The sequence below is a fragment of the Lynx rufus genome, unplaced genomic scaffold (genome assembly GCF_022079265.1).
Source record: "Lynx rufus isolate CCGP_SWC_20201006 ecotype Redwood Valley unplaced genomic scaffold, mLynRuf1.p SCAF_8, whole genome shotgun sequence".
NCBI lineage: Eukaryota > Metazoa > Chordata > Mammalia > Carnivora > Felidae > Lynx > Lynx rufus.
The window spans coordinates 132591314-132617443 of NW_025814896.1; the positions used below are offsets into that span (position 1 = coordinate 132591314).

Sequence of the window (26130 nt, forward strand, 5' to 3'; positions counted from 1 at the left end):
AGCTTCTAAGTCCTGCACATCTATCTAGTGGTTTATGGTAGAATCAAAACCGTATAGACTGATAGTCTGGCCTGTTGAAATTCCCTTTATTCTCTGTTTATTTTCCCAATACTCTTCCTTCATATTGAACACGATTTTTGTCCAAGTTCCCACCTGTGCATCGGTGCTCAGGATGTATCGGAGACAGTGTTAAAAAGGAAGCAGCCAACCTCAGAGAGAGCCAAGGGAATGCCCCTGAGAAGTGCAAACATAGGGAGACCCTCTTCCTATGGCTCATTTGGGATGAGATATGTTTGATATTACTAGGAAACTGCCAGTTCATAGAGCCTCTTACGACGTCAGTCCTCTGTGTGTCCGAAAAACTGGGTTTACGATCTTTCCCAATCTGGACACAAAAATCCGGAAGTTGTCAAGGAAAATGTTGATAGATTTGGTTTCATAAAAGATAAAAACTTTGGGTGGCAAAAAGTACCAAAGCCAAAACTGAATGACTAGCAACAGGCTGGAGGAAAATGTTTGCAAACTATAACACAGATTTTAACATTATAATAAAAAGGGATAGCCACAATACATAAAGGGCTCCTATAAGTCAACAAGAAAGGCCAATGGACAAAATGTATTAGCAGATAACTTCAGAAGAAACAGAAACACAAAATGCTCATCTTCAATAGTAATTGAAGGAATACCACTGAAAACAGATGTCATTTTGTTTGCTCATCAGATTGGCAAAAATCAAAATGGTTTATAACGGTGAATACTGGCAAATGTAAAGGTAGTTTTCTCTACTGATAGTGAGAATGCTAACTTGTGTAGCTTTTTTATTATTATTTGTTTTTAAAGTTTATTTATTTTGAGAGAGTGTGTGCATGCGTGTGTGTGCAAGTGCACAGAAGAGGGGCAGAGAGAGAGAGAGAGAGAGAGAGTTACAATCAGGCTCTGCACTGTCAGCAAGGAGCCCAACTAGGGGCTCGATCCGTTAGCCGTAAGATCATGACCATTGTGACCTGAGGTGAAACCAAGAGCCAGACGCTCAACCAACTGAGCCACTCAGGAGCCCCACTGGTGTAGCCTCTTCTGTTTTATTTATTAATTTTGAGCAAGACAGAGAAAGCATGTGTAGGAGGGTCAGAGAGAGAGAGGGGGAGAGAGAGAATCCCAAGCAGGCTCTGCACTTTCAGCACAGAGCCTGATGTGGGGCTTGAACTCATGAAACGTGAGATCATGACCTGAGCAGATATCAAGAGTTAGACATGTGACCTACCAAGTCCCCCAGGCGCCCCTGGTGTAGCTTTTTTAAAGGCCAGTTTGACAGAATCTCTAACTATTAAAAAAAAAGTTTTTTACATTTATTTATTTTTTGAGAGACAGAGAGAGACAGAGCACAAGTTGGGGAGGGGCAGAGAGAGAAGGAGACACAGAATCCGAAGCAGGCTCCAGGCTCCGAGCTGTCAGCACAGAGCCCGTCGCGGGACTCGAACTCACCAACAGTGAGATCACGACCTGAGTCAAAGTCTGACGCTTAACCGACTGAGCCACCCAGGCGCCCCAAGAATCTATAACTATTTAAAGTATGCTTACCTTCTGATACAACAATTTCACTTTTAGGAATCTATGCTATTCAAGTATGTCCACATGAAGGCAAAAAAAAAAAAAAAATCCCAAAAAACCATAGCCATGTCAACTGCAACAATGTTGTGATAGGGAGAAAATACTGATAACATCTAAGCAAGGGCAGCACTCTCCTAAGCACTTTGTAACAACAGACCATAGGAGGAAACCCGAGGAATTGACAGCTAGGGTGTTGGCAGAGATGGGATTTCAGCCCAGTCTGTCTCCAGAATCTGTTCTTAACTACTATGCTGTTTAAAGGAAAGTAAATAAAAGTCCATACCATGGAATATAGCACAGCAGTTCAAAAGAATGAGGGAAATCTGTTTACAGACATGGAGAGCTAAGACGTGCTATTAATTAAGGGAAAAACCAAGTTGCAAAACACTATGACCTGATATAATGCCGTCAATGTGGGGAAAAAAGTACATTTGTGTATAAGTGCAAATATATATGTATGAATATAAGGTAAAGGCCTTGAGTGACAGGAGAATGTGTAGTGTGTAGAGAGATTTGGGAGACTAATATTTTTTTTTTCGGTTTCATTTTTTAAAATTAATTTTATTTATTTTTTTTAACGTTTATTTATTTCTGAGACAGAGACAGAGCATGAACGGGGGAGGGGCAGAGAGAGAGGGAGACACAGAATTGGAAGCAGGCTCCAGGCTCTGAGCCATCAGCCCAGAGCCCTACGGCGGGGCTCGAACCCACGGACTGCGAGATCATGACCTGAGCTGAAGGCGGACGCTCAACCGACTGAGCCACCCAGGCGCCCCTAATTTTATTTTTTTTAATTTACATCCAAATTGGCATATAGTGCAACAATGACTTCAGGGGTAGATTCCTTAATGCCCCTGATCCATTTAGCCCATCGCCCACCCCACACCCCCTCCAGCAACCCTCAGTTTGTCCTCCATATTTATGAGTCTCTTCTGTTTTGTCCCCCTCCCTGTTTTTATATTATTTTTGTTTCCCTTCCCTTAGGTGCATCTGTTTTGTCTCTTAAAGTCCTCATATGAGTGAAGTCATAGGATTTTTGTCTTTCTCTGACTGACAAATTTCACTTAGCATAATACCCTCCAGGTCCATCCACGTAGTTGCAAATGGCAAGATTTCCCTCTTTTTGATGGCCGAGTAATACTCCATTGTGTATATAGCCCACATCTTCTTTATCCTTTCATCCATCGATGGACATTTGGGCTCTTTCCATCCTTTGGCTATTGTTGATAGTGCTGCTTGAGGCATGTTTTATATATATCTGGTTTCTTTTCACTTTTAGAAGAACGCATGTGTGCATTACTTTGGTAAAAAAGAATTGTTCTATTGGCCAAGAAAAAAAAAAAAGGTTTAACTCATATCAACAATCAGTCTTCTTTTCTTGCACGTGAACAATGGTGGGGGTCTTGGACAAAAATCTTCTCCGGTAGGGCTTTTTCTAGCCTATTGTAGAAGGTGCCCATTAACTGTATCTTGGTGATCAGTACCTTTTCTTCTCAAATAAGGTTTTCATGTAGAGCATTTGGGACCATGACTTCCTGTTAGCCCGCGGAGCGTCATAAAAGTATACAGCCAGTCATTGAAAAATTAATTTGGAAACTGCGAACCACAGGGTGCTTTTGCTTTGCGTATTTTATTGTCTTCAGGGAAAAAGGTCCATAATCACGGATCATCTCTTATTTTGCTCCAATGCATAAGCAAGAGTGTCTGGCTCACTCTTGTTTTCTTGGTGTGGTTGTGAAGGCAGGAATGAGTCACTCAACATACAGATTTAAAGGACTTACCTTTTGACCAGAAGTCAGTGTTATTATCTGAGAGGAAAGGGCTGTACGGGATCCTCCAGGGCCTCTTCCTGCTTAAGTCCAAGTGGCTTTGACACAAAGCAAAACGATGTTGCTGCTGGAAAATTTACCGATTACATTGCTACTTTTACAAGGTTGGGGCTTCAGGACTCAGACGCTCCATTTGTGAGCTTATCTCTCACGTGCCAGCGAGAAAGGTTCTTAAGATTCTTACTACTTAATGGATAACAGATTGTAGCTTTTTTGGAGTGGCCCATCTATCTTACTCCAGTTTTCCAATTTTTGAGATTTTAATGTTCTCCTAAGCATCCTTACAGGAAAAAAAACAAAACAAAACAAAACAAAAAACTCTTATTCACTCAGACTGTCTTTCTCTTGTTCTCGCGGCTGTTCATTTTGCAGTTGTAAGTAGTGTGTGCAAACTATTTTGTATCTGTTGTTCACTCAACCTTATTTCCAACACACCTTTTCACGTACTTGCCAAAATTTCATGCGCTTGACATAAATCCAACATACCTGCCAGGATTCTTTCTGTTAACGCGACAGAGCTTGGATTCTTCCCCAATTGTCGGACAATTGGGCCCATTCTAGGTTTTAGTCATTATGCACATTCTGAATAGCCCTGCTATAAACATCTTTATGCAAGTTCTCCCCTCCCCTCCCGTTTGGATCATTTCCTTAGAAACGTATTTCCTTAAATGGGTTTACTGGGTCAAAGGGGCTCAATGAACAATTTTATAGCTCTTGGCACATATTTTTCAGATTGCGCCCTGGGTGGATCTGACCAATGGCACGGGCCGCGAGAGGGCAGGAATGCGGGGGAGCGGCCCCTATAACCACCCATCTTCCGTCCCCCCAAAGGCAAGGACCTGGAGAAGGCCTGCGGATGGAAGCAGTTTTCTATCGCCCTCTTGTTCTCTTCCTGATTAGTGTTTAAGCCCAGGCTGGGAGACTGCCGGGGACGTGCACAAAGCCTTTTCGGATTCCAGCACTTCTGCCCTGGGGGCGGAAAAAACCCTTCCAGGCCCTCCATCCCAGGACTAGCATTCCGGTTCCCGACTCCCGTTGCACCCTCCCCCTGCCTTTCCACTGAAACCTCCGCGGCCCAGGCAGGCCCCTCGCCAGCGCACGGCTCTGCAGGCGAGGGCAGCGACTGGCGGTCGCTATTATTTTGGCGCGGGTGATGCAAGGCCCGCATAGCTGCGCGCTGAGTCAGCGGGGGCGGGCCGGCCCAACCCCCCCCCCCAACTCCAGCCTCCACGACCCCCCGGGCGGAACCGGACGGTGGGGGTGGGGGGGTGGGGGCGGCGGGCCGACCCCCGAATCCGCGGGGTCGCCCTCGGGGGCAGGGGCAGGCGGGAGCTGGGCCGCCGGAAGACCCCCGCGCCGGGCGCGCTCTCCCCTCCCCCAGCTGGAGCTCGGCGGGTCAAGTGAGGCGGTGACCGCGCGCCCGGCAGTTTACCCTCGGAGAACTCAAAGAGGGGGAGGAGGAAGCGGGGAAGGAAGGAGGCTCCAAAAGGAGAAACGCGAAGCGGCGCGGACTAGAGGAAGCGAAAAAAATGGAGGCGAAGGGGCGACGGCAGGCGGAGGCCGGCGGGCGGCGGCGCGCGTGCGCGTGCGCGCGCGGCGGGGCGGGGCGAGCGGGGGCGCGCGCCGGTGGCCGCGGCCCGAGGGGCTTGTGGGTAGCGGCTGCGCGCGGCCGGAGACGGGCGCCGCGCGGGAGTGTGCGAGGGGAGCGGGCTTGTGGGACCGAGGCGGCCGCGGCGAGCATGGGGGCGGGCTGGCGGCGGCCGTAGTTGTCTGAGCCCGGGCTTCAAGCCTCCCGGAGCCCCAGAGGGCGGGGCGGTCCGGGCCCGGCGGTGGCCGCGCCGCTTCCCCGCTCCCGCCCTCGGAGTCCTGAGGGAGCCCGCGGCGGACGAGCGGACCGGGCGGCGCGAATCTGACTGAGGGGCGGGGACGCCGTCTGCTCCTCGCCGCTCCCGGCCGGGCCGGGCGGCCCCTCGGACGGCCCCAGGCCCGGGACCGGCGCGGAGACCCGAAGCCGGGGCTAGAGGCGGGCGGTGGGCCCTGGCGGAGCCCCGCCCGGGGCCGGCGGTTCGGGGGCGGCGCTAGGCCCCGAGGCGCCCGGGCCGGAGCGCGGGGAGCGGGGAGTGCGGGGCCGGGCGGCGGCGGCATGAGCCGGCCCCCGGCGACGGGGAAAATGCCCGGCGCCCCCGAGGCCGTGTCGGGGGACGGGGCGGGCGCGAGCCGCCAGAGGAAGCTGGAGGCGCTGATCCGAGACCCTCGCTCGCCCATCAACGTGGAGAGCTTGCTGGTAGGTGGCCGGGGCCCCCGGCGCCCTCCCCGCTCTACGAGCGCCTGCCTCCGATCCCCCCTCTGTGCCCACCCATCCGTGGGAGGGAGGTCTCGCCCCACCCCGCCCAGCTTCCGGCAGCCGGGCCCCGGGTCGGAGGCCAGACACTCCTGCGACTAAGTTCCAGCAGGAGGGACCCACGTTTGATTCCCTCCCTTCCACCTCCCGGCGCCGGTGTCCTCCGCGGCCGCCCCCTTTCCTGGAGCCCTGGGAGGGAACACCCCTCTTCTCCTTCCCGCCTGCCCTCTCGGTTTGGGGAGGTGGGGGTGCAGGATTTGCTCTTTCATTCAGCGGACTAGCCAGTTTGAAAGAGCGGCGTGCTGCGTGGGGACGCGGGGTCGGAGCCGGGGAGGCGAAACCTGATGCTCTCTCCGTGGGGAGTCCCCACCTGGGGTGGATGACAAAGAGCTGTCCTCGTTCTCCCTGCAGTCTGCCACCTTGAAACGCGTCGCTAAAGTTTTCGTGTGGCTTCAGGTGTCCTTGAACCTCCAGGGTTGCGATTAGTGCATTGTAACTTCTGCAGATTTAGTTGTGCGAGGTTGTTGAGCCCGAGCCGAAGACTCCAGTCTGCATTGCCGAGTAGAATCAATCTCTCCTTTTCATTGCGTCTGTCTCCTAAGACAGCCCGTGAAATACAAGTGAATAAGCACGTGAAGTCCGCTAGCTGGCCCTCGATTAAGGAAGGAGTATTTTTTTTTTTTTTTTTTTTTTACCAACTGGAAATGCACCGTGGGGGGAGGGGGGATTGCTTATTTCTTATTTTTGTTTTGTTAGGTTAGACGATTGTATTTCAGACGCTTTGGTTCGTGTGCTCTTTGTGGGAAAAGGAGGTGTGGATTTTTACCCTGGGGAGGCGGAGAAAGTGAGAAAGACGCTCCGGATGTTAGATCAGCCCTGGAGGACCAGAATTTGTGTGGGTGACGCTCGGATGCGGTGGGTCTTCTCGCCCGGAACCCACGTTCCGTTCTAGTCCCCGCGTCGGGAAACCGGGCGACTGTGTGTGCTGAGAACTGTGCCTCCTCCCTTTCCAGTGGTGAACTGACTTTTCTTCCGAAGTCACCGGTCATCTTTTGAGGTTTCTGGAGCCCTTTGCAGGGTGACTCAGTGCTCACTTTGGCCAAAGTGCAGGAACTGCCCGAAGAGCGCGTCTCTTGCTGTGCGGGGAGCAGAACGCGGCGATGCGCCGCGTCCTGGCTCGAGCGTTGGGCGCTTTCCTCCGCCGCGTTTTGTGTGCTGCCGTGGGTGTGTTTTCCGGGCACGGCGGCCCCCCTGGTCGGGCTTCGGGCGGCTTCGGCGGGGGGCAGGAGGGATTGCGTGAAGGGCATAGCTCTTCCTGCGCCAGAGCAGGGACTCTGGGCTTCGCTCCCAGCATTTTCGCTGCGGTATTTTGCTAGCAAAACTTTGACCCAAGGCCAGAAAGTTCAGTTAAAAATAGCGCCGCGAACCTCCAGGATTCGTCAGGTTCGTATTCAGCCCCAGACAGAAAGGTTTTGCACGTCACTGTCATTTCTTGGGTCTTGACCGATGTTCGCTCTCCAGGTTATTTTGAGCCCGAGCCCAAGCTGTTTTCTGCCCGTGACGTGTTCGTCGTTCCATTTCTTACGGTGTTTTCTAAACCACTAAGACGAAGGCTGGTTTTGAAAGTGAAACATCACGCATGTTTAGTAAACAGTTGGGCCCATTCATTGATGGCGTGCTCAGTCCTGCCGGGACACTTGACGCTTTCAGTAAGGTGACGTGTTGTTGGTGCGAGAGCTGACGTTAGATGCTGCTGACCGGACACGTTTTGCTGTTGCTGTTTCAGTTGATTGAGTGTTGTGGTTCTTCTGAGTTGGAGTGAACCTAACCAGGCCAAAAACTGGCCCTTACTCTTCTTTGGAGCCAGGTTGCAGTGCTTCTGTTGCGAATTGATGAGCTGAAAAAAAATCTCAACTGTGTTGTAGTTAGTTTTAAGTTACGTGTGTTTTATTGTGCAAGATAGAATGAGTTCGTCTTTGTGTGTGTGTGTGTGTAACACAAAATTTACCATTTTAACCATTTTTAAGTGTACAGTTCTGTGGCATTAATTACACTCACGTTGTTGTACAGCCGTCACCACTACTCTATTCATTTCCAGAAATTTTTTTATCCTTCTAGACAGAAACTCAATGAATTAATCTTTACAAGAGTGTTACAAAAACATACTTCTTGAAATACTCATGATAGAATGGTTGGGATGCAGCCTGCGTGCACCGTTGATTGTTGTTTCACCGAATACGGCATTTCTTTTGGTTTTATTATAGAAAACGAGTGTTTTTTCCTTTAACAGAGGAAAAATCTTAAGAACACAGCGTGGGTCTCAGTTACTTCCTTCAGGAGTTCAGAGAGCAGCATTTAAAGTCCCGTACTAAGATGACAAAAGTATGGAGATGAAATACACCAGAAGTTACTGTATAATTATTCTTAGAGGGTAAAATCTGTAGGAAAAAATGTTACGTGAGATTACACGCAAAGCGCTTAACTCCGTGCTTGGTGCGTAGTTGTGCTCGTTAAATTTAGCTCACTTGTGCTTGCCTTTAGCATAGTTAATTGCTTTAAATTTCCTTTGAAAAGGAAAATGATTTTATTGGCAACTACTCCTTGCTATATAATTTTCAGTAAGCAGCATTATAATCTGAATTTGCCATCAGAGAAGTGCTAGCAATCATCAAGCATAGATAAAGCTGGATTCTAAGACCATGTCAGTGTTAAAAGGCTAAATTTTCTCTACAGAGGCTCCTTGCTTTACTACATGGGTCCTTAAATTAATCTGAAGAGAGTATATCCCTTTTGTGTTTGCAGGTTGTGGGCTGCTTGGTATTATTTAAAAATAGAGTTTTGAGAGAGGTTTGTTTCTATAATACTTTTTTTGGAGGGGAGGGATTTCAGTGGTATGCTTTTGTAGTGTTTGAAACTTTTTGGTAAACACCCATGTTTTGTTGTTAGGACTCAGCTTCTCGTACTGTTTTCCCAAATAATCTGCTAAAAAGAATTGTACTTTAGCATTATGCTGGAGAGAGTTTAGTTTAGTTCGTAATCTTTATACCCAGTGTGGGGCTCAAACCCATAACCTCAAGATCTACCAACTGAGCCAGGCAGGTGCAGTTGGAAAGATGTCTTTCCTAAGCTCTGCTTTTGGGTTTTGATGTGTTTTATTTTTTAAAAGAGTAGATGGTTATAATAACCTGTAGGATTCAGGCTTGAGTAAACTTACGGAAGACTGGTGCTGATGGGGAAAGGTGATTAAAATTTTATTTATGAACTTGAGTGACTTAGAATACAAAATGCTTTACTTGATTGATTTCATTATTCTGGTAAACTATATGAAAATATTTACCACAGTGCTTAGATTTCAGCTTAGTACTGGTTATCGACCTAATTATAGTAAAATTTTATGTGTATTTTTTCCCCACCATGTAATAAGTGCAACTACCATAAAGATATAAAAGTGAAGTGAAATAAAAATTGAAAAATTGTTTTATACACGTTCTTCTTTGTGAAATAAAAATTGGGCATCTTTAGCATCAATGGGATTACTTTACTTTAAAACTTGCTCTTTTGGGGCGCCTGGGTGGCTCAGTTGGTTAAGCATCCGGCTTCGGCTCAGGTCATGATGTCATCAGGCTCTGCGCTGACAGCTCAGAGGCCTGAGCCTGCTTTAGATTCTGTCTTTCTCTTTGCCCCTCCCATGCCTGTGTGCTTTCTCTCTCTCTCTCTCTCTCACTCGCTCGCTCTCAAAAACAAATAAACTTAAAAAAATTTTAAGGAACTTGCATTTTTATGATTATTAAAGAAAATGAATTGGCTGGAGAGGTTTCAAAAAGTAATTTATGGCATTTGCTGTTTAGGTGAAGTTGAGTGTCTTTGAAAGTACAGGTTCACAGTCCCTCACCCACAATTTTGCTATATGTAAAGAACTCTCAAAACCAAGTTTTTGGTAAAACTTACGTGATGATAACATCTGCCCGTATCTGATGTGAGAATATTTATAATCAGTTTGTCCCTCTTGGTGTAAGTAGGAATAGCTTTCCTTGGGGAAACACTAATGTGTTTGATTTCAGGGTACTACTGCAGACTCAAAAGAGGGTTTTCAGGAATGTAGTGTATATGGTATATGTACTCTATTACCATTCTGAAATCTAAAATATTCTGAATTTGGAAACATCTTGCCCTAATATAAGGGTAGTGTAGACTTCTATATGTTTTAAATACTGTAGTTGTAAAGAAATTGGGAATAATTATCTTGAAACCTAAGTTGTTTTGGTTGAGTCATGAGCTCATAGTTCTCTTTTCCCATTTTGAATTCTGAAATATTCTAAACATTAAGAGAATATAGAGCGCAAATATGAATTATGAAGCATAAAATACAAACATCCTTGAAATCACTGCCCAATTGGATGAACAGAACACTAACATTTTGAAGTTACTGTGTTTGGGTGTTGCTGCTGCTTCATCAGTCTTTCTGCGACCTCTCCTATTGCCTTGGCATTTTTGTATTATTTCTTTGCTTTATTTTGTAAATTACATTTGTATATTTCCCTAAACAGTATTGTTTAGCTTTACTTATTTCTTTAACATTTAAAAAAAAGTTAAAACGTATGTAGTGTGTTCTTTTGTGACTTGCCTTTTCCAGTCAAAAGTTTTATTTCTAAGACGCACCCACAGTGTGGTTTATTCATTTCAGTGCTACGGAAACCAGTCTTCAGTGCTCCGCTCTATTTGACAGATATTTACATTGTTATTCTTTTCTTTTCTACTGTTATGGACGTTGTTGCTGTGAACATCACTGGAGTCCATGTGAAGGACTAGGCTATCTGTAGGCTAGGGTATATATTTAGGAGTGGACTTTGTTGGGTTTTCAGATACGCTATTTTCAACATAACAAAGTAATGGGTAGAGTTAAAATTTTCCCCCAACATTTTATTATGGAAAATTTCAAAGTATAGTAAAGTTGAGAGAATTGATAGTGAACATCTGTATACTTTCCAACTAATTAATATTTTGCTGTATTTGCTTTATTACATCTATCAGTACGTTTATCCTTTATCCATCTATCAGTACATTTTTTTGTTTTTGATTCATTTAAGTTGTAGCTATCAGTATGCTTGTCTTTTAGATACCTCAACATGCATTTCTTTCTCTTTCTTTCTTTTTCTTTTCCTTCCTTCTTCTTTTCCTTCCTTCCTCCCTCCCTCCCTTCCTTCCTTCCTTCCTTCCTTCCTTCCTTCCTTCCTTCCGTTGGCTTTGTGCCCAGCATGGAACCCAGCATGGGACTTGAACTCACCACCCTAAGATTAAGACCTGAGCTGAGACCTAGAGTCAGACGCTTAACTGACTCAGTCACGCAGGTGCCCCTGAATAAGTTAAAATTTTTTTTAAAGTACAGTCTCCCCCACAACGTGAGGCTTGTACTAACGACCTCAAGATTAAGGTGTACGCACGCTCTCCCCGCTGAGCCAGCCAGGGGCCCCTAGCGTGCATTCCGTTGAGTAGAGCTCAATATTTATTTAAGCCTTTTAAAGATTAAATTTACATACAATGAAATGCACAGATCTTAAGCGTACTATTGATGACTTTTGACAAATGTACACACCTGTGTAATACAAATCCCTATCAAGATACAGAACATTATTACTAACCCCAAAATCTTCCTTATATGGCTTTTCAGCTAATTCCACATCCCATTCCCTTAGATTCTATCACTCTTCTGATTTTTTTTCCTACTAAAGATTACTTTAGCCTCTTGTAGAATGTCATATAAATGGAATCCTATGTAGCGTGTACTCTTTTGTATCTGGCTTATTTTATTTAGCTCAGCATAGTTGTTGAGATTTAGCCATGTTATTGTGTATATCAACAGTTTATTCCTTTCTTAGGACTGAGAGCAGCATTCCATTATATGTATAAACCATAGTCTTTTAGCCATTTCCTGTTAATAGATATTTGGGCTGTTTTCAGTTTTTGGCTAGTATATATAATATACTTAGGCTTTTTTTTTTTTTTAAGTTTATGTATTTATTCTGAAAGAGAGCACAAGTAGTGGAGGTGCAGAGAGGGAGAGAGAGAATCCCAAGCAGGCTCCGTGCCACCAGTATGGGAGTCTGACGTGGGGGCTCAAACTCTCAAACCGTGAGATCATGATCTGAGCTGAAGTCAAGAGTCAGATACTTACCTGACTAAGCTACCCAGGTATCTCAATGTACTTTGACTGTTAATAAAGCTTGCTAAGAACAATCTTATATTAAGTCTTTATGAGGACATGTTTTCATTTCTTTTGGGTAAATACCTAGTATTGGATTTGCTAGGTCATAGGATAGGTGTGTGTTTAATTTTTAAGAGCTGCTAGAGGGAGGTGTCTATGTAATTTTTAAGAACTGCCAGACTGGGGCGCCTGGCTGGCTGCTGTAGAGATTATTTAAAAATAAAATCTTAAAAAAAAAAAAAAGCTTCCAGATCCCTTTCCAAAGTGGTCATATAATTTTACACTCCCATAACAGTGAATGAGCATTCCAGTTCCTCCTCAACACTGAATTTTATTTTATTTTATTTCATTTCATTTCATTTTATTTTATTTTATTTTATTTTACTTTACTTTATTTTACTTTATTTTTTAAATGTTTGTTTATTCTTGAGACAGAGCATGAGCAGGGGAAGGGCAGAGAGGGAGAGAGGCACAGAATCTGAAGCAGGCTCCAGGCTCTAAGCTGTGAGCACAGAGCCCAAAGTGGGGATTGAACCCACGAATTGTGAGATCATGACCTGGGCCAAAGTCAGGCACTTAACCAGCTGAGACACCCAGGTGCCCCAACACTGAGATTTTTAAATTTTAGCCACTTTGTGGGTGGGTAGTGGTATCTCGGTGTGATTTTAATTTGCATTTCTCTGATAACTAATGATAATACTTTTTCAGGCACTTACTGGCCATTTGTGTACCTTCCTTTGTGAAATATTTGTTCAGATTTTTGCTCATTTAAAAAATTTGGGTTCTTAGGGAGCCTGGGTGGCTTAGTTGGGTAAACGTTGACTTTTGATTTTGGCTCAGGTCACCATCTCACGGTTTGTGGGATTGAGCCCGATGTTGGGCTCTGCGCTGACAGCTGGAGCCTGCTTGTGATTCTGTCTTTCTCCCTTTCTCTCTGCCCTTCTCCCCCACACTCTCAAAATAAATGAAGTAAACATTAAAAAAATTGGGGGTTTTCCCCTTTATTTTTATTATCGAGTTACACAAGTTCTTATGTATCCTATATACAGTTCTTTCTCAAATATGTTTTGCCAATTTTTCCCCTAGTCTATGGCATGTTTTTTTTTTTGTTTGTTTGTTAGTTTTGTTTCAGTCAATTTTTTATGATTATTGCCTTTCCTGCCTAAGAGGCTTGCTATCCCCCGTTACAAAGATATTCTCTTTTGCTTTCTTCTGAAAGTTTTATAATTTTAACTTTTATGTTTAGGTCTAGGATACATGTGAAGCCAATTTTAGTGTATGGTGTGAGTTAGGGGTCAAGGTTCACCCATCCCCCCCATATTTCCCATATCCAGTTGTTTAGATTATCCCGTACCATTTTTTTCCAGCTTTATTGATACATAACTGACATATAACATTGTATAAGTTTAAGGTGTACGGTTGACACATGTATATTTTACCAAATGTTCACCACAGTGAGGTTACTTAACACATCCTTCACCTCACATATTTACCATGTGGTTGCTGCTATTTTTGTCAGTGTGAGAATATTTAAGATTTTTTTAGTAGCAACTTTCACGTATACAATACAGTATTGTTAACTATAGTCACCACCAAATTCACCAATTTTTAATAAATACTTTTCTCATTGGATGGGTTTGGTGCCTTTGTCGAAAATGAATATGCTGATAGGTGGATTTTTTTATTTGTCTCTCTACTGCTTAGTAACTACATTAAATTGTTAGATACACTTATGTTATTTAACTCATGCTCTATTCATTTGTGGGTTCTGTTATTTAACCCATGCTCAGTTTATTTTTTAGTTTTAATCTTTTTACCTGAATGAAATGGGCAGACAGCCATGGCTGAAAAACCTAGATTTTATTTTTTTGAAGGGAAGAAAGATGTAAATTTTTTTAATTATAAAAATCATATGTTCTTATTGTAAAAAAACTTAGGAAATAAAGGTATAAATTCAAATAACATATATAGTCTCCCCACGTAGAGTTAAATTAACATTTTGGTATAATCTGTCTGAAAAACTAAAATATAAAAAAAGTAGAATTACATTGTACATGTGCTTTGCCATTTTTTTTTTTACACTTAATAATAGAGGCTTTTGTATAGTCAAATTTATCAATCTTCTCACTAAAAACTGATTTCTGACTTAGATGTTATGTTTAGGACATCCTCCATCATCAAGATCATGGTATCATATACCTCAATTTTCTTTTAGTACTCTAATGATTTTATGTTTATTACGTTTGGAATTCTGTTGGAAACTGTGAAATAGGGGTACAAAGATTTTATCAGGAGGTTTGTCTAAGTATTAGAGCTCCCCAAATAATAATTAGAAGCCTTTGTTTATATCTCTGTATGTATTCCTTTTACTTTTAAAAGTTTATTTATTTTGAGAGAGACGGAGAGAGCATGAGCAGGGGAGGGCAGAGAGAGGAGAGAATCGCTAGTAGGTTCCTCCTTCAGCACAGAGCTGGACGCAGGGCTCAGTATCACAACCTCGAGATCATGACCTGAGCCTAAATCAAGAGAGATGCTTAACCCACTGAGCCACTCAGGTGCCCCTATATCTTTGTATTCTTGTCTTATCACTGTCTAGTTGGAGAGTGGTGCTTGGGAGAAGAGAGAGGGTAATGATTATAGATTTGGTTTTCATTTGGGTGTCTTGAGTTGTTTTATGGAATACTACTGCAGAACTATACTTAAAAATCCTGTTCTGTGCTAACTTTCAAAAAATATATCTATAAGCTGTTAGTGATAAAGGTTACTGGTGAAGAGAATGTGGATGACTTAGGGCAGCTTACGGCTTTTGAGAAAAAACCCACAAAATAACATTTTCCATTGGCAAGTTAGCCTATTATTTGGAGCTTAATATTTAAATTGTGAAATCATGGTGGCATTTGGGACTCTACTAAAACTGTCTCCTCTTTATCCTTGATTGTAGTTACTCTTCCCTTTCATCTGTACTTTTTTTCTTTAAAAATATGATTGAATCATGGAGATATATGTGTAAATTCTGCAACTGGCTGTCCCAGATGACCCTTGTTCATCTTTTTGGAAAGCATTTGGATCATAATAGTTAGCATTTATTGTGTTTTCTCTCTCTCCCCTCCCCCCTTGCTCACTCTTCCTTTCTGTGTGCGTGTGTGTGTGTGTGTGTGTGTGAGAGAGAGAGAGAGAGAGAGAGAGAGGCAAAAAGGAAATACTGAGATTCATTTTTGGTTCATCTTTGATAATATTTTGGGGGAACGTTTCTCTAATTCCAAGAATGATTTTATGGTTTGTTGCTTCATTTTGGTAAGGTAGGAGTTGTTTGTTCAGATATCTGAGGTGCTTTATAATTTTTTGTTATAGTTAATTGATGACTTATTCAATATCTGATTTCCTTTATTCTTTAAGAGTTTAGGCTTTTTTAGTTATAAAGCAACTGATAGAAAGTTTCTTTATTTTCAAGAGATGATAGGTTTCGAGTGAATTTTTAACACTTTGTTGTTAGGGGTGGTTTGAAATGCCATGCAGATGAATAGCAGAGCCTCCTCCAGCAGTACCTTAGATGGAAACAGGAGAACAGGGTTGGCATTATCTTAATTACCTGTATGATTATAATAAGGAATGCTTAATATACCAAGTGTTGTCTTTTTTTTTTTTTAATGTTTATTTTTGAGAGATAGAAAGTGCAAGCCAGGGAGAGGCGGGGGTGGAGGGGCGCCCAGAGGATCCAAATTAGGCTCTGTGCTGACAGCAGGGAGCCCGATGTGGGGCCTGAACTCACCAACTGTGAGATCATCACCTGAGCTGAAGTCCGAGGCTTAACCGATTGAGCAACCCAGGCACCCACTAAGTGTTTTCTTATATATTTCCTGGTTTTTGAGTTTACTTAGTGGACAGAATATAAGCTCTTTTAGGACATGTGTCTTTCTTGTCTTCCTGTTGTTGTGCCCTGTAAATATTTGTTGAATGAACAGTTTTCCTTTAAGTAACAGGAGTGATAACCTGTAGAAATATATCCCTGCTTCAAGAAATATTAAAGTATTCCCTAAATAAACATTGTTATGTGTTCCTATCACTTATTTCTTACAATTTATAGGAAAGAGGATAAGTAAACATCTGTATATGCAAAGAGGATAAATTTAAATGGTAGAATTGGAGGTCAAGCAGGAAAAGTGAGTAATGATTGGACATTTTCTGGATTGTGGTGAAACAATTTGTTTTGGAAAGGATTTAGCTGATTTTACTCAGTGTATTAGGTGAAGTTAAAGACACTTCGGTGGGCTGCCTAGCCTTTATCATTTATTATGTTTCTTCTATTTCCCCTAACCCCTAACTTTTCTTCTGGTAAAATATATCCAGTTCCTTCTTATATACCTAGGTGATGCCTGCGTTGAAGCAGTGCTTCATGAGTAAGGGCAGATGAAATGATGGTGAGTGTGTTCACAGTGGGGGGTGCCTGGGTGGCTCAGTCAATTGAGCAACTGACTTCGGGCTCAGGTCAGGTTCTCACAGTTCGTGAGTTCAGGCCCCGTGTCGGGCTCTGTGCTGACAGCTCAGAGCCTGGAGTCTGCTTCGGATTCTGTGTCTCCCTCTCTCTCTGACCCTCCCCTGCTCGTGCTTTGTCTCTGTCTCTCTCAAAAATAAATAAACATTAAAAAAAAAAGTTTATTGTTTGTAATAATCCATCCTTCAGTAAACCCAAATGCTTGATTTTTATTGTTCCCTTTGCATTGTATTTAAAACAGCTGTAGAAAAAAAGACAGTGTAGAGTATGGTTTTTCTTCTATGTCTGAAGGTGGCCGTCATTTAGCAAAGGAGAGCAATACACAGTATCTTGCTTGTAGTAAGTCCTTGATTATTGTTGGTTGAATGATAACTACAAGCTGTAGATGTAGTGCAGTTGATAAACGTATTTCAATCTCTTCTTTGCCCTTGGAATAAGCTGTGAAATATAAGTCTGGCAGTTGAGAGTGGTCAGCAGGTGTTGAACATAGGTATCATGTTTACTAGATTTATTAGTTCTTTTTATTGAGGTATGACTTGCATAGTTTAAAATTCACTCATTTGTAAGTATACAACGTACTACTGATTTTCAGTAAATTTATAGTGTTGTGCAAACATCACAATCCATTTTCATTAACCCCCCAAAATTTCCTTGAGCATGTTTACAGTCCGTCCTTACTCCCAGGGAAGTCAGCCACTGATTTGTTTTCTGTGTCTAAGTTTTTCTTTTTTGGAAGTCCATACAAGTGGAGTCGTACAATATGCAGTCATTTATTCTGGCTTCTTCCACTTAGCATAACGTTTTTGAAGTTCATCTGTGTTGTAGCGTGTATTAGTATTTTGGTCTTTTTTTTTTAAGTTTATTTATTTTGAGGGAGGGGCAGAGAGAGGAAGCCACCCAGGCGCCCCAGTAATTTGTTCTTTTTAATTGCTGACTAATATTCCATTGTATAGATATACCATATTTTGTTTATGAATTCACCATATGTGTAGACACGTGTTTTTATTTCTCTTGGCTAGATTTTAATGAGTTGGATTGCTAGGTCATATAGTATGCTTATATATATATATATAAACCATATATATAGTTTATGCTTAACTTTTTCCTTTTTTCTTCTTTTATGCTTGACTTTTTTTTTTTTTTTAAGTTTATTTATTTATTTTGAGAGAGAGAGGGAGCTTGAACAAGCAGGACAGGGGCAGAGAAAGAGGGAGAGAGAGAATCCCTAGCAGGCTCTGCACTGTCAATGCCCGATGCAGGGCTCAAACTCCCGAGCTGCCACATCATGCCACGAGCCCAAATCAAGAGTTGGATGCTTAACTGACTGAGCTACCCAGACGCCCCTCTTAATGCTTAAACTCTTAAGCAACTGTATAAAGTGGCTGTACAGTTTTCCATTCCTACCGACAATGTATGAGGGTTCTAGTTTCTCCACATGTTCAGAGAATGCCTGGCATTGCCTATCTTTGTGATAACCAGTAACCATGATAGTGCATTTTATTTACTAATGATAAATGATGCTGAGCACTACTTCATGTGCTTGTTAATTTTGTTTTTTAATTTTTTACCAAGGTATCATGAGTATGGTCTAGTAAAAGGAGTTTCATTTCGCATCCCCCAGACCAATTTCAGTGTTTATAAATAGAAACAAATAGATATAGATCAGAGCCCTTTATAGGTGGAATTATCCTACTGGCTAGTGTTTCCACCTGAAAGGCCCAATTAATACTCAGCATTTTTTTTTTTTTTAAAACCTTGTTGTGGTACCTTTTGCTTCCAAGTAATGAATGAGTCTTGCTGAGCTGTATAGGCCCGGATAATGGTAGTGAAGTCTCTACTAGTTGAGTTATTTCTAAGCTACAGATCAAGTTGAAGTACTTCTGACTTAAATGTATGGCCTTTGATTGCTTCTTCATTCTGTTTTGTGCTGATATTTTCTTTTTCGTTTTTTTTTTTTTTTTTGGATTATTTTGAGCATCTTGAGTAAGCTTATAAACTGATTTCTCTCATATTGACCCAACATTCATCTTTATAAACTTTTCTGTTTTACATAAAAACAAAAAATTCTTGGGGATCCTGGGTGGCTCACTTGGTTGAGCACCTGACTTTGGCTCAGGTCATGATCTGACAGTTTGTGAGATTGACCTCCGCTTTGGGCTCTGTGCTGACAACTCAGAGCATGGAGCCTGCTTTGTGTTCTGTGCCTCCCTCTCTCTTCTGCCCCCTCTCCTGCTCATGCTCTGTCTCTGTCTCTCAAAAACAAATAAACATTAACAAGTAAAAAACAATTCGTACTTTTAATTTTGTAAGTTGATTCCTATGATAGTGTTTTAATTTTTTAAAATTTATTTTATTTTTTACATTTATTTATTTTTGAGAGACAGAGACACAACACAAGTGTGGGAGGGGCAGAGAGAAAAGGAGACACAGAATCCGAAGCAGGTCCAGGCTCTGAGCTGTCAGCACCAAGCCTGATGCGGGTCTTGAACTCACTGACTATGAGATCATGACCTGAGCCGGAGTCAGACGCTCAACCGACTGAGCCACCCAGGCTCCCCAGAAAGTGTTTTAAACACTATGTGTTCCACTTCACTATTGGCTTATACTTTCAGTACCCCTCTGATTTAACATACAGATACAAATGTTACTTCTTTTTTGTTCATAGGTGGCATTGGATATTGACTTGTGGGATTAAATAATGAGCAGAGTTTTGGAATTTAACCAAGAGAGTTCTTTTCAGATGTAAAAGGAGCTGCCATATTTGTGCATTCTGTGTCAGGATATGACCCTACAGTTTGCCCTGTATGATTCCTTTAGAGGTTGTACTAAAAGTATGCTTATTGAAATAGAAGTTGTTAGTTTAGATTGTATTTTTTGAGGTTTTATTAAAGATAATTCCAAATGGGACTTTTTTTGAGCAGAAAGGAAAATTTAGGAAAGAATTCTTTTAGTATTTAAGATGCTTTAATTTATTAAGCATGAATTTTTAAAATTTTGATTGTAGTGATAATTATTTTTCTAAAAGGAAAGTGCACTGCCATGAGCTCTGAGGCCTGCAAGATGTAGTGAAATGTGTATATATTGAAACCCTTGCAAAAATATTTCAGGTATTAAATGTGTAAACATCAGTATGATTTTGAAAAATTTTACTGTTTTGGGATAACTTACAGAGTTATAGTTTGTAGTGTTTGGAACTTTTATATACATTATATGGCCATATTTTATTGTATTGCATAGTGGATGATGTTCAAGTTGAAGTTGAATGGTTAAAAATGATGTGTTGTGATTGGCCAGTTTGCCTGTGTTGAAAGAGTCAGATTAAAGAAATTTTTTTGTATAAATCATTAGATTTTTTTTAAGGGCCACTAATCGATCATACAATCAGCATATATTGGAATTAGTGAAGATGAGAGGAAAATATGTCCTACTTCTTTTTTTTTTTAATTTTTTTAATGTTTATTCATTTTTGAGAGGCAGAGCATGAAGGGGGAAGGGGCAGAGAGAGAGGGAGACACAGAATCTGAAGCAGGCTCCAGGCTCCGAGCTGTCAGCACAGAGCCCAACGCGGGGCTCAAACTCACAAACTGCGAGATCATGACCTGAGCCGAAGTTGGATGCCCAACTGACTGAGCCACCCAGGCACCCCAATATATCAAACTTCTTATTTTCTTTCAGAGAAATTAGATATCAAGTCAGAAATTAGGGAAAGAGTTCATGCAAAATGTAACCATATTGTAGCTATTTTAAATTTAGCAAAATTTGTCTGGAGTTAACAGAACATTTGGAGTCGCTTTTAAGTAACTAAGACATGAACTTTGACTCTTTGTCTTGGCTGGCTTCTCAATGATGATATTTCTCAAAATAAAATCACCAAAATTAATGTGCAGATGAAATAATGATAAACTTCTCTGAACTTTAGATGCATAGCATGATCTTAATTGCATCAACGTGAAAGTGTGTCTTACATTTTTTCAAAAGCAGTTTTAAAGAGCCTTTAATTTAATGCATTGACAAAAATTTTCATACTGGATTAAAATAAAAAGGAAATAGATAGATGTATCTGGAAATTTAAAAACTTAATACCAATACAGTTTATATCTTGGCCCTTATAGGTCATTTTCTAATTTATATCTGATAAATCCAATAGCTAAGGCAGTGGTTTAAAAATCTTGTTATACATAGCACTCAACTAGAGATCTTTAGAAATATTGATGCCTGGGGTGCCTGGATGGCTCAGTCTGTTGAGCGCCTGACTCTTGATTTTGGTTCAGGTCATGGTCTCGTGGTTTGTGAGTTTAAGCCCCATGTCGAGCTCTGTGCTGACAGTCCAGTGCTTGCTTGGGATTCTCTCTCTACCTCTCTCTCTGCTCCTCCTAGTCTCTCCCCTCTACATTTTTTTTTTAACGTTTTTTTATTTATTTTTGAGACAGGGAGAGACAGAGCATGAACAGGGGAGGGTCAGAGAGAGGGAGACACAGAATCTGAAACAGGCTCCAGGCTCTGAGCCGTCAGCACAGAGCCCGACGCGGGGCTTGAACTCACGGACCACGAGATCGTGACCTGAGCCGAAGTCGGACGCTTAACTGACTGAGTACCCCGGGCGCCCCTGTCTCTCCCCCCTACAAATGAATAAATAAACTTAAAAAAAATTACTGATCCTTAATGTCTGGCTTCCACCCCCCCAGACATTCTAATGTAATAGGTATGTAATGTGACCTGGAGATACCAGGAGTTTTAAAAGTTCCACAGGTGATTCTCAAGTGCAGAAAAGAGTGGGAACCACTGAGCTGAGAGGTGCAATATTGAAATTTAAAGATTGGCACAGAGGGCACTTGGGTCCAAAATGTATCTGAGAAAAGGAGAATACTTATTTCTTTTTCTTCCTTTATTTTTTGGATAAAGCTAGAAAGTCAGAATTATCTGATGGAAGTCAGAATCACACCCTGAGTACTTGGTAGAAATGGTGTCAGATCCTCTGATTTAGATTGGCCTGTGGTGGGGGCAGGGATTTGCAATTAAAAAGCATCTCAGGTGATTCAGTGCAGGGTAATCTGCAGATCAAAGTTTGAGAAACTTGTAGGTGTTGCTGCTTTTACTGACTTGACAAAACCAAAAACAAATAATCCAGATCTCTTTGGCACACAGAATTGTATATGTGGAAAAGGCTGGTGAATGGAGGGATGCCAGATTTTCTGAAATATCAAGGGTCATCACATTTTCTGTCTTCTTTTAGGGCTCTGTAGGAGTCAGACCAAGGTTTTTCTTTTTCTTATTTTAGAAGGAAATTTAATTGCTTTGCTGAGCTTTTCTGAAGGGAGAATCAGACAAGATAGACCAAATAGAAATGAAAAACAATTTTTATTGTGGTAAAATATACATTGTATAAAATTACAATGTAGGAATGTTATTGCATCATACCCTTTCATGAGAAATGTAGTCTACAGAGACTTATTGATTGGCCTGGAAATTTTGATGTTTCACATTTAATAAATGGCAACAGGGAAAATAGTGGCAGCCTGTTTAATCACTGACAGTGATTTTATTCAGAAGGAAAATTTCACTAGAAATGTATGGTCCTTCAGAGCATAGCACCTAAAACAGCATGGTATGTGTATCTGTGAATGTGCCTGTGTTTAAAAATTAGTAAAAGCATACAAAAATTATTTTATGGTCCCTTTAAAAGCAAGCAAAAAATAAAATGCTATAAAATATTCAAAGTCTTTATATTAAACTATTTTGAAATTTCACTTTCAGAGCAGCCTTCAGGTTATTGGTTACATTATGTAACATTCGTGTTAACATGTTCCTGTTTAGATTTTTTTACTGCACATTCTTTGCAGTTATGTCTCTTCACATCATTGAAAATTAGAGAAAACCAGACAATTCATACATAGTGGATAAGTTGTCCATATTTTTCATTCTCTTCAGCATTCTATATCAGACTTCCTCTTGTGTGTCTATTTTAATTTTGTGGTTAAGGAGTATGTAGGTATTTTAGAAATTTGAAAATTTGCATTTACTGATTTTTGTTATAGTTATAGCTATTAGAGGAATGGCGGTTGTGATTTTTGTTTTTTCTTTTAGTATTTGAAATCTTTAGCAGCTCACTTTTTATAGATTCTATCTTGTAGTTAATAAGATTGTACACTCTGGTGGTCAAGGCAATATTAATATTTATGAGACTATAGAGTGACATATAGTATCTTTAAAGCTCTAAAGATTTGTGGCAGTTTATACTTTAAAATCTGTCCATCCTTTCCAAATTATTAGTGAATAAGATAACTAAAATGTGAGACAAATCTGCAACTGGGTGGTCCTTCTTTCACTGACTAATATACTTCAGTTATCTTTAAAAGTTTGTTATATGTGGGGCACCTGGCTGGCTTACTCAGTGGAGTGGGGGGGCTTTTGATTTCGGGGTTGTTGGTTCCAGCCCCATGTTGGGTGTAGAGATTACTTTAAAATCTTAAAAAAAAATGTTTCCTACATGTGACTGACTTATTAACATTTCATTGGAAGTATTTTTTCAAATTTAGAAACATTTTGCAATCTGGTCATTAGAATCCTAATCCGTAATACCTCAGTGTTGCACACGATGTTCCAACATTTCTAAAAAGTTAGCAAAATGCAGTTTAATTTTAGACTTCATGATTTGTGATATCATGTCCATGCTGAAGCATTCTGAGGCATTAATTCAGTTACAGCTATGGAATATGTATTTCATGATTACAACAGTTAAAATAGGACTATGTTTTGTTAATGTTTTTGTATTCTGGCTAAACAAGAATTTAGTCATAAAAGCAAGATGTTTACATTATAAAAGAATGAGAAAGCTCACTCAAAGGATTTTGGTGAGTTCTGGAAGACAATTTATGCAAATTTTTTTTTTCTGGAAAAGCATATATTTTTGTTAAAAAGGAGAAGCTGTAAAATTCAAAATTTTGAGGGCATTACTGAAAACAGGCTTTCCATATTGAAGACATTTCCAGAATAGAACAAGGGATGATACAAATAAAACTAAATTTAGAACGAATAAAAGGAAACTCTAGTAAAAATTGGCATATGATATTTCCTACAGAGGGAGGCCATAAGTAAGACACTGAATACATTTTTAACAAGTTAATTACTCAATTTTTGGAGGAGAGTTAGTATGAAGGGATTTTTATAACTTTTATCATAGGTAAGTTAATCTTTTAAGATTATATGGAGAATGTAAGTTGCTGGCATAATATTTTACTGTGCTACTTTTTTTTCCTCTTATAAACAGAATCGTCCAGTCTGGTTCAAGTTATAACAAATATGTGAAATGAAAGTGTAAGAATCTGAAAAGTAGCATACTTATTGCAGATAAGTTTTTGTAAGCAAAATTCCATTAAAATAAGTTCATAAAATGGATCCAGTTTAACCTGTATTAATATATGAAAAAACAAATTAATTGTTTTCCTGAAGATTTTTTGTTTGTTTATTTAGGGTAGTAAAGGTGGAAAAAAATGAAGGGAAGTGCCTTGATAATTTTCAAGTGTTTTCTTTAGAAAAAGAAACAGCGGTATATTGGCAAGAACACTGGATTGGGGTCAGAAGAGCTAAGACTGGTATTAATTAATTACATGTTTTATTAATTATCTTCTTGACTATGATAATTTATAAGACTATATCTGTCTTTCTCAAGGAGATGTGAAGATCAAATTCAGTGGGAAGCTAATTCTATGTAATAGTGTTCTGTAAACTGTGCCGAACTTAAGCTTTTTTTTTTACACACAGATGAACTCTCTGTAAAATAGGCTAAGTTGCATATGTCTGTAACTGTCTTCAGAAAGGTATGTGCAAACAGTCAGTCTCCTGATGTTAGCCTGTTTTTCCCAAAAATGGTAGCACATTATTTGGCACATGTTAGGTTCTCTAAAGTATCAAATCACTGAATAAAAATTAGCATATTTATTTTTTAATTCACTGAGGATAATTAGTTTCATTGGGTGAATGTTTGCATATATTCATTTTTTGGCTTATTGTATTCCAGGTGTCAATTTTTCTCAGCTAAGGTTTATTCTTTTAGAGTAGGTATGATATTGAACTGTGAAAACAGAGTCTGGTGTTCTTAAGTGATGTTAAATTTCAGAAATCCTAGAATATAACTACTAGGAAGAGTCATGACAAAATTTTTAAACCTTTGCATTATTCACTTGGAAAAGTGTTGTAAATAAGGCTTAAAAGAACATTTGGGTTTTACCAGATTTTTTTTATCTGTGGCTTGAATTTAGCAACTTTTGGCCTACTTTTAGTGACAAAAGTGAGCTTAGGAACAGCTAGCAGAATGGTTTGGAAGATGTAAACTGCAGGTATTATGCCGTATTACCTCTGATACCGATTCTGGTCCGTAAGTATACCAGGGTAATTATAATTTTATCATGTGGGAAAATACATACAAGTAGCATAATAGCATATGTTATCATTCTGTATTGATGGCTACTATAATTAGTAACTGTTTAATTTCCTTGGGTCATGTAATTTTCAAAGCTGATTTTGGGGAGGGTCTGGCTAACAGAGCAGGGTCTTATTACATAAGTCTGTTGTCAACTCTTTGCCAACCTCGTGGAATAAGAATTTGTATTTCTGTAGGCTAGGAAAAACAATAGCATCTGGGTATAATTAAAATGGATATGGGGAGAAACCTATATGGGAGTAGCTACTGTTATAATGGTACATTGTATACTTTCCCTGTTGTGGCATTTATGAATTAGGAAATGAATTTTATCTGCTTCTGCTTTTTTTATATCTCAGTGTTTTTTCTTAGAATAGAGAGACTTCAGCATAGACTGTTTTTAAAAATCTCTGCGTCTAGTGTGGGGCTCAAACTCACAACTTAGAGATGGAGAGTCGCACGCTCCACTGACTGAGCCAGCCAGCCGCCTCTAGCAGGGAAAAGTCCTGATGGGGTTTCTAGCTCACAGATGATGGGCTTTGGGGAAATAGACTTCTGTCTTCAGAGATGTGAAAAGGAAGAGAGTGAGCAGGACCAGAGATAGAGGCAATCATCCTTTTGCCCATGACTTAGTATGCTATGTTCTTTTATTTATACTCTCTGCCTGTCTCTAATGGGAATGCTCCCTCTCATTCTCTGCTTACAGAAAACCGCAAAACAAACTTCATTTTTAAAATTGCAAAAGTAATACATGCCTCTTTTATGTATTTATTTAATTTTTTACTTTTTATTTTTTTTAGATTTTTTAATGTTCATTTTTGGGAGAGAAAGAAAGAGCATGAGCAGAGGAGGGGCAGAGAGAGAGGGAGACATGAAGTGGGCTCCTGGCTTGGAGCTGTCAGCACAGAGCCCGACACGGGGCTTGAACTCATGAGCTGAGAGATCATGACCTGAGCAAAAGTCGGATGCTCACCGACTGAGCCACCCAGGCGCCCCAGTACATGCCTCTTTTAAAAACTAAAATTGCAGAAGTGAATATACAGTATAGTTCTCTCTTAGCTCTTCTCCTTGATCTCAGTCTTCAGAAACAACTACTTAAAAAAATTTTTTTTAATCTTTATTTTTGAGAGGGAGGGAGAGAGAGAGAGAGAAAGAGAGAGAGAAAGAGAGAGAGAAAGAGAGAGAAAGCAGGGGAGGAACAGAGAGAGAGGGAGAGCCAGAATCTGAAGTTGGCTCCAG

The 26130-nt window shown here is 40.7% G+C and overlaps 1 protein-coding gene across 1 annotated transcript in view; it reads left to right on the forward strand.

Annotated features, from left to right (window-relative positions):
• Positions 1–5553: 5553 nt before the first annotated feature.
• Positions 5554–26130, forward strand: part of ROCK2 (Rho associated coiled-coil containing protein kinase 2) — a 138127-nt gene continuing 117550 nt past the window's right edge. Inside the window, exon 1 of the mRNA XM_047069606.1 lies at positions 5554–5721. Coding sequence (XP_046925562.1) covers positions 5581–5721 — 141 coding nt within the window. The 5' untranslated portion in view covers positions 5554–5580. The remainder of the gene's footprint in view (positions 5722–26130) is intronic.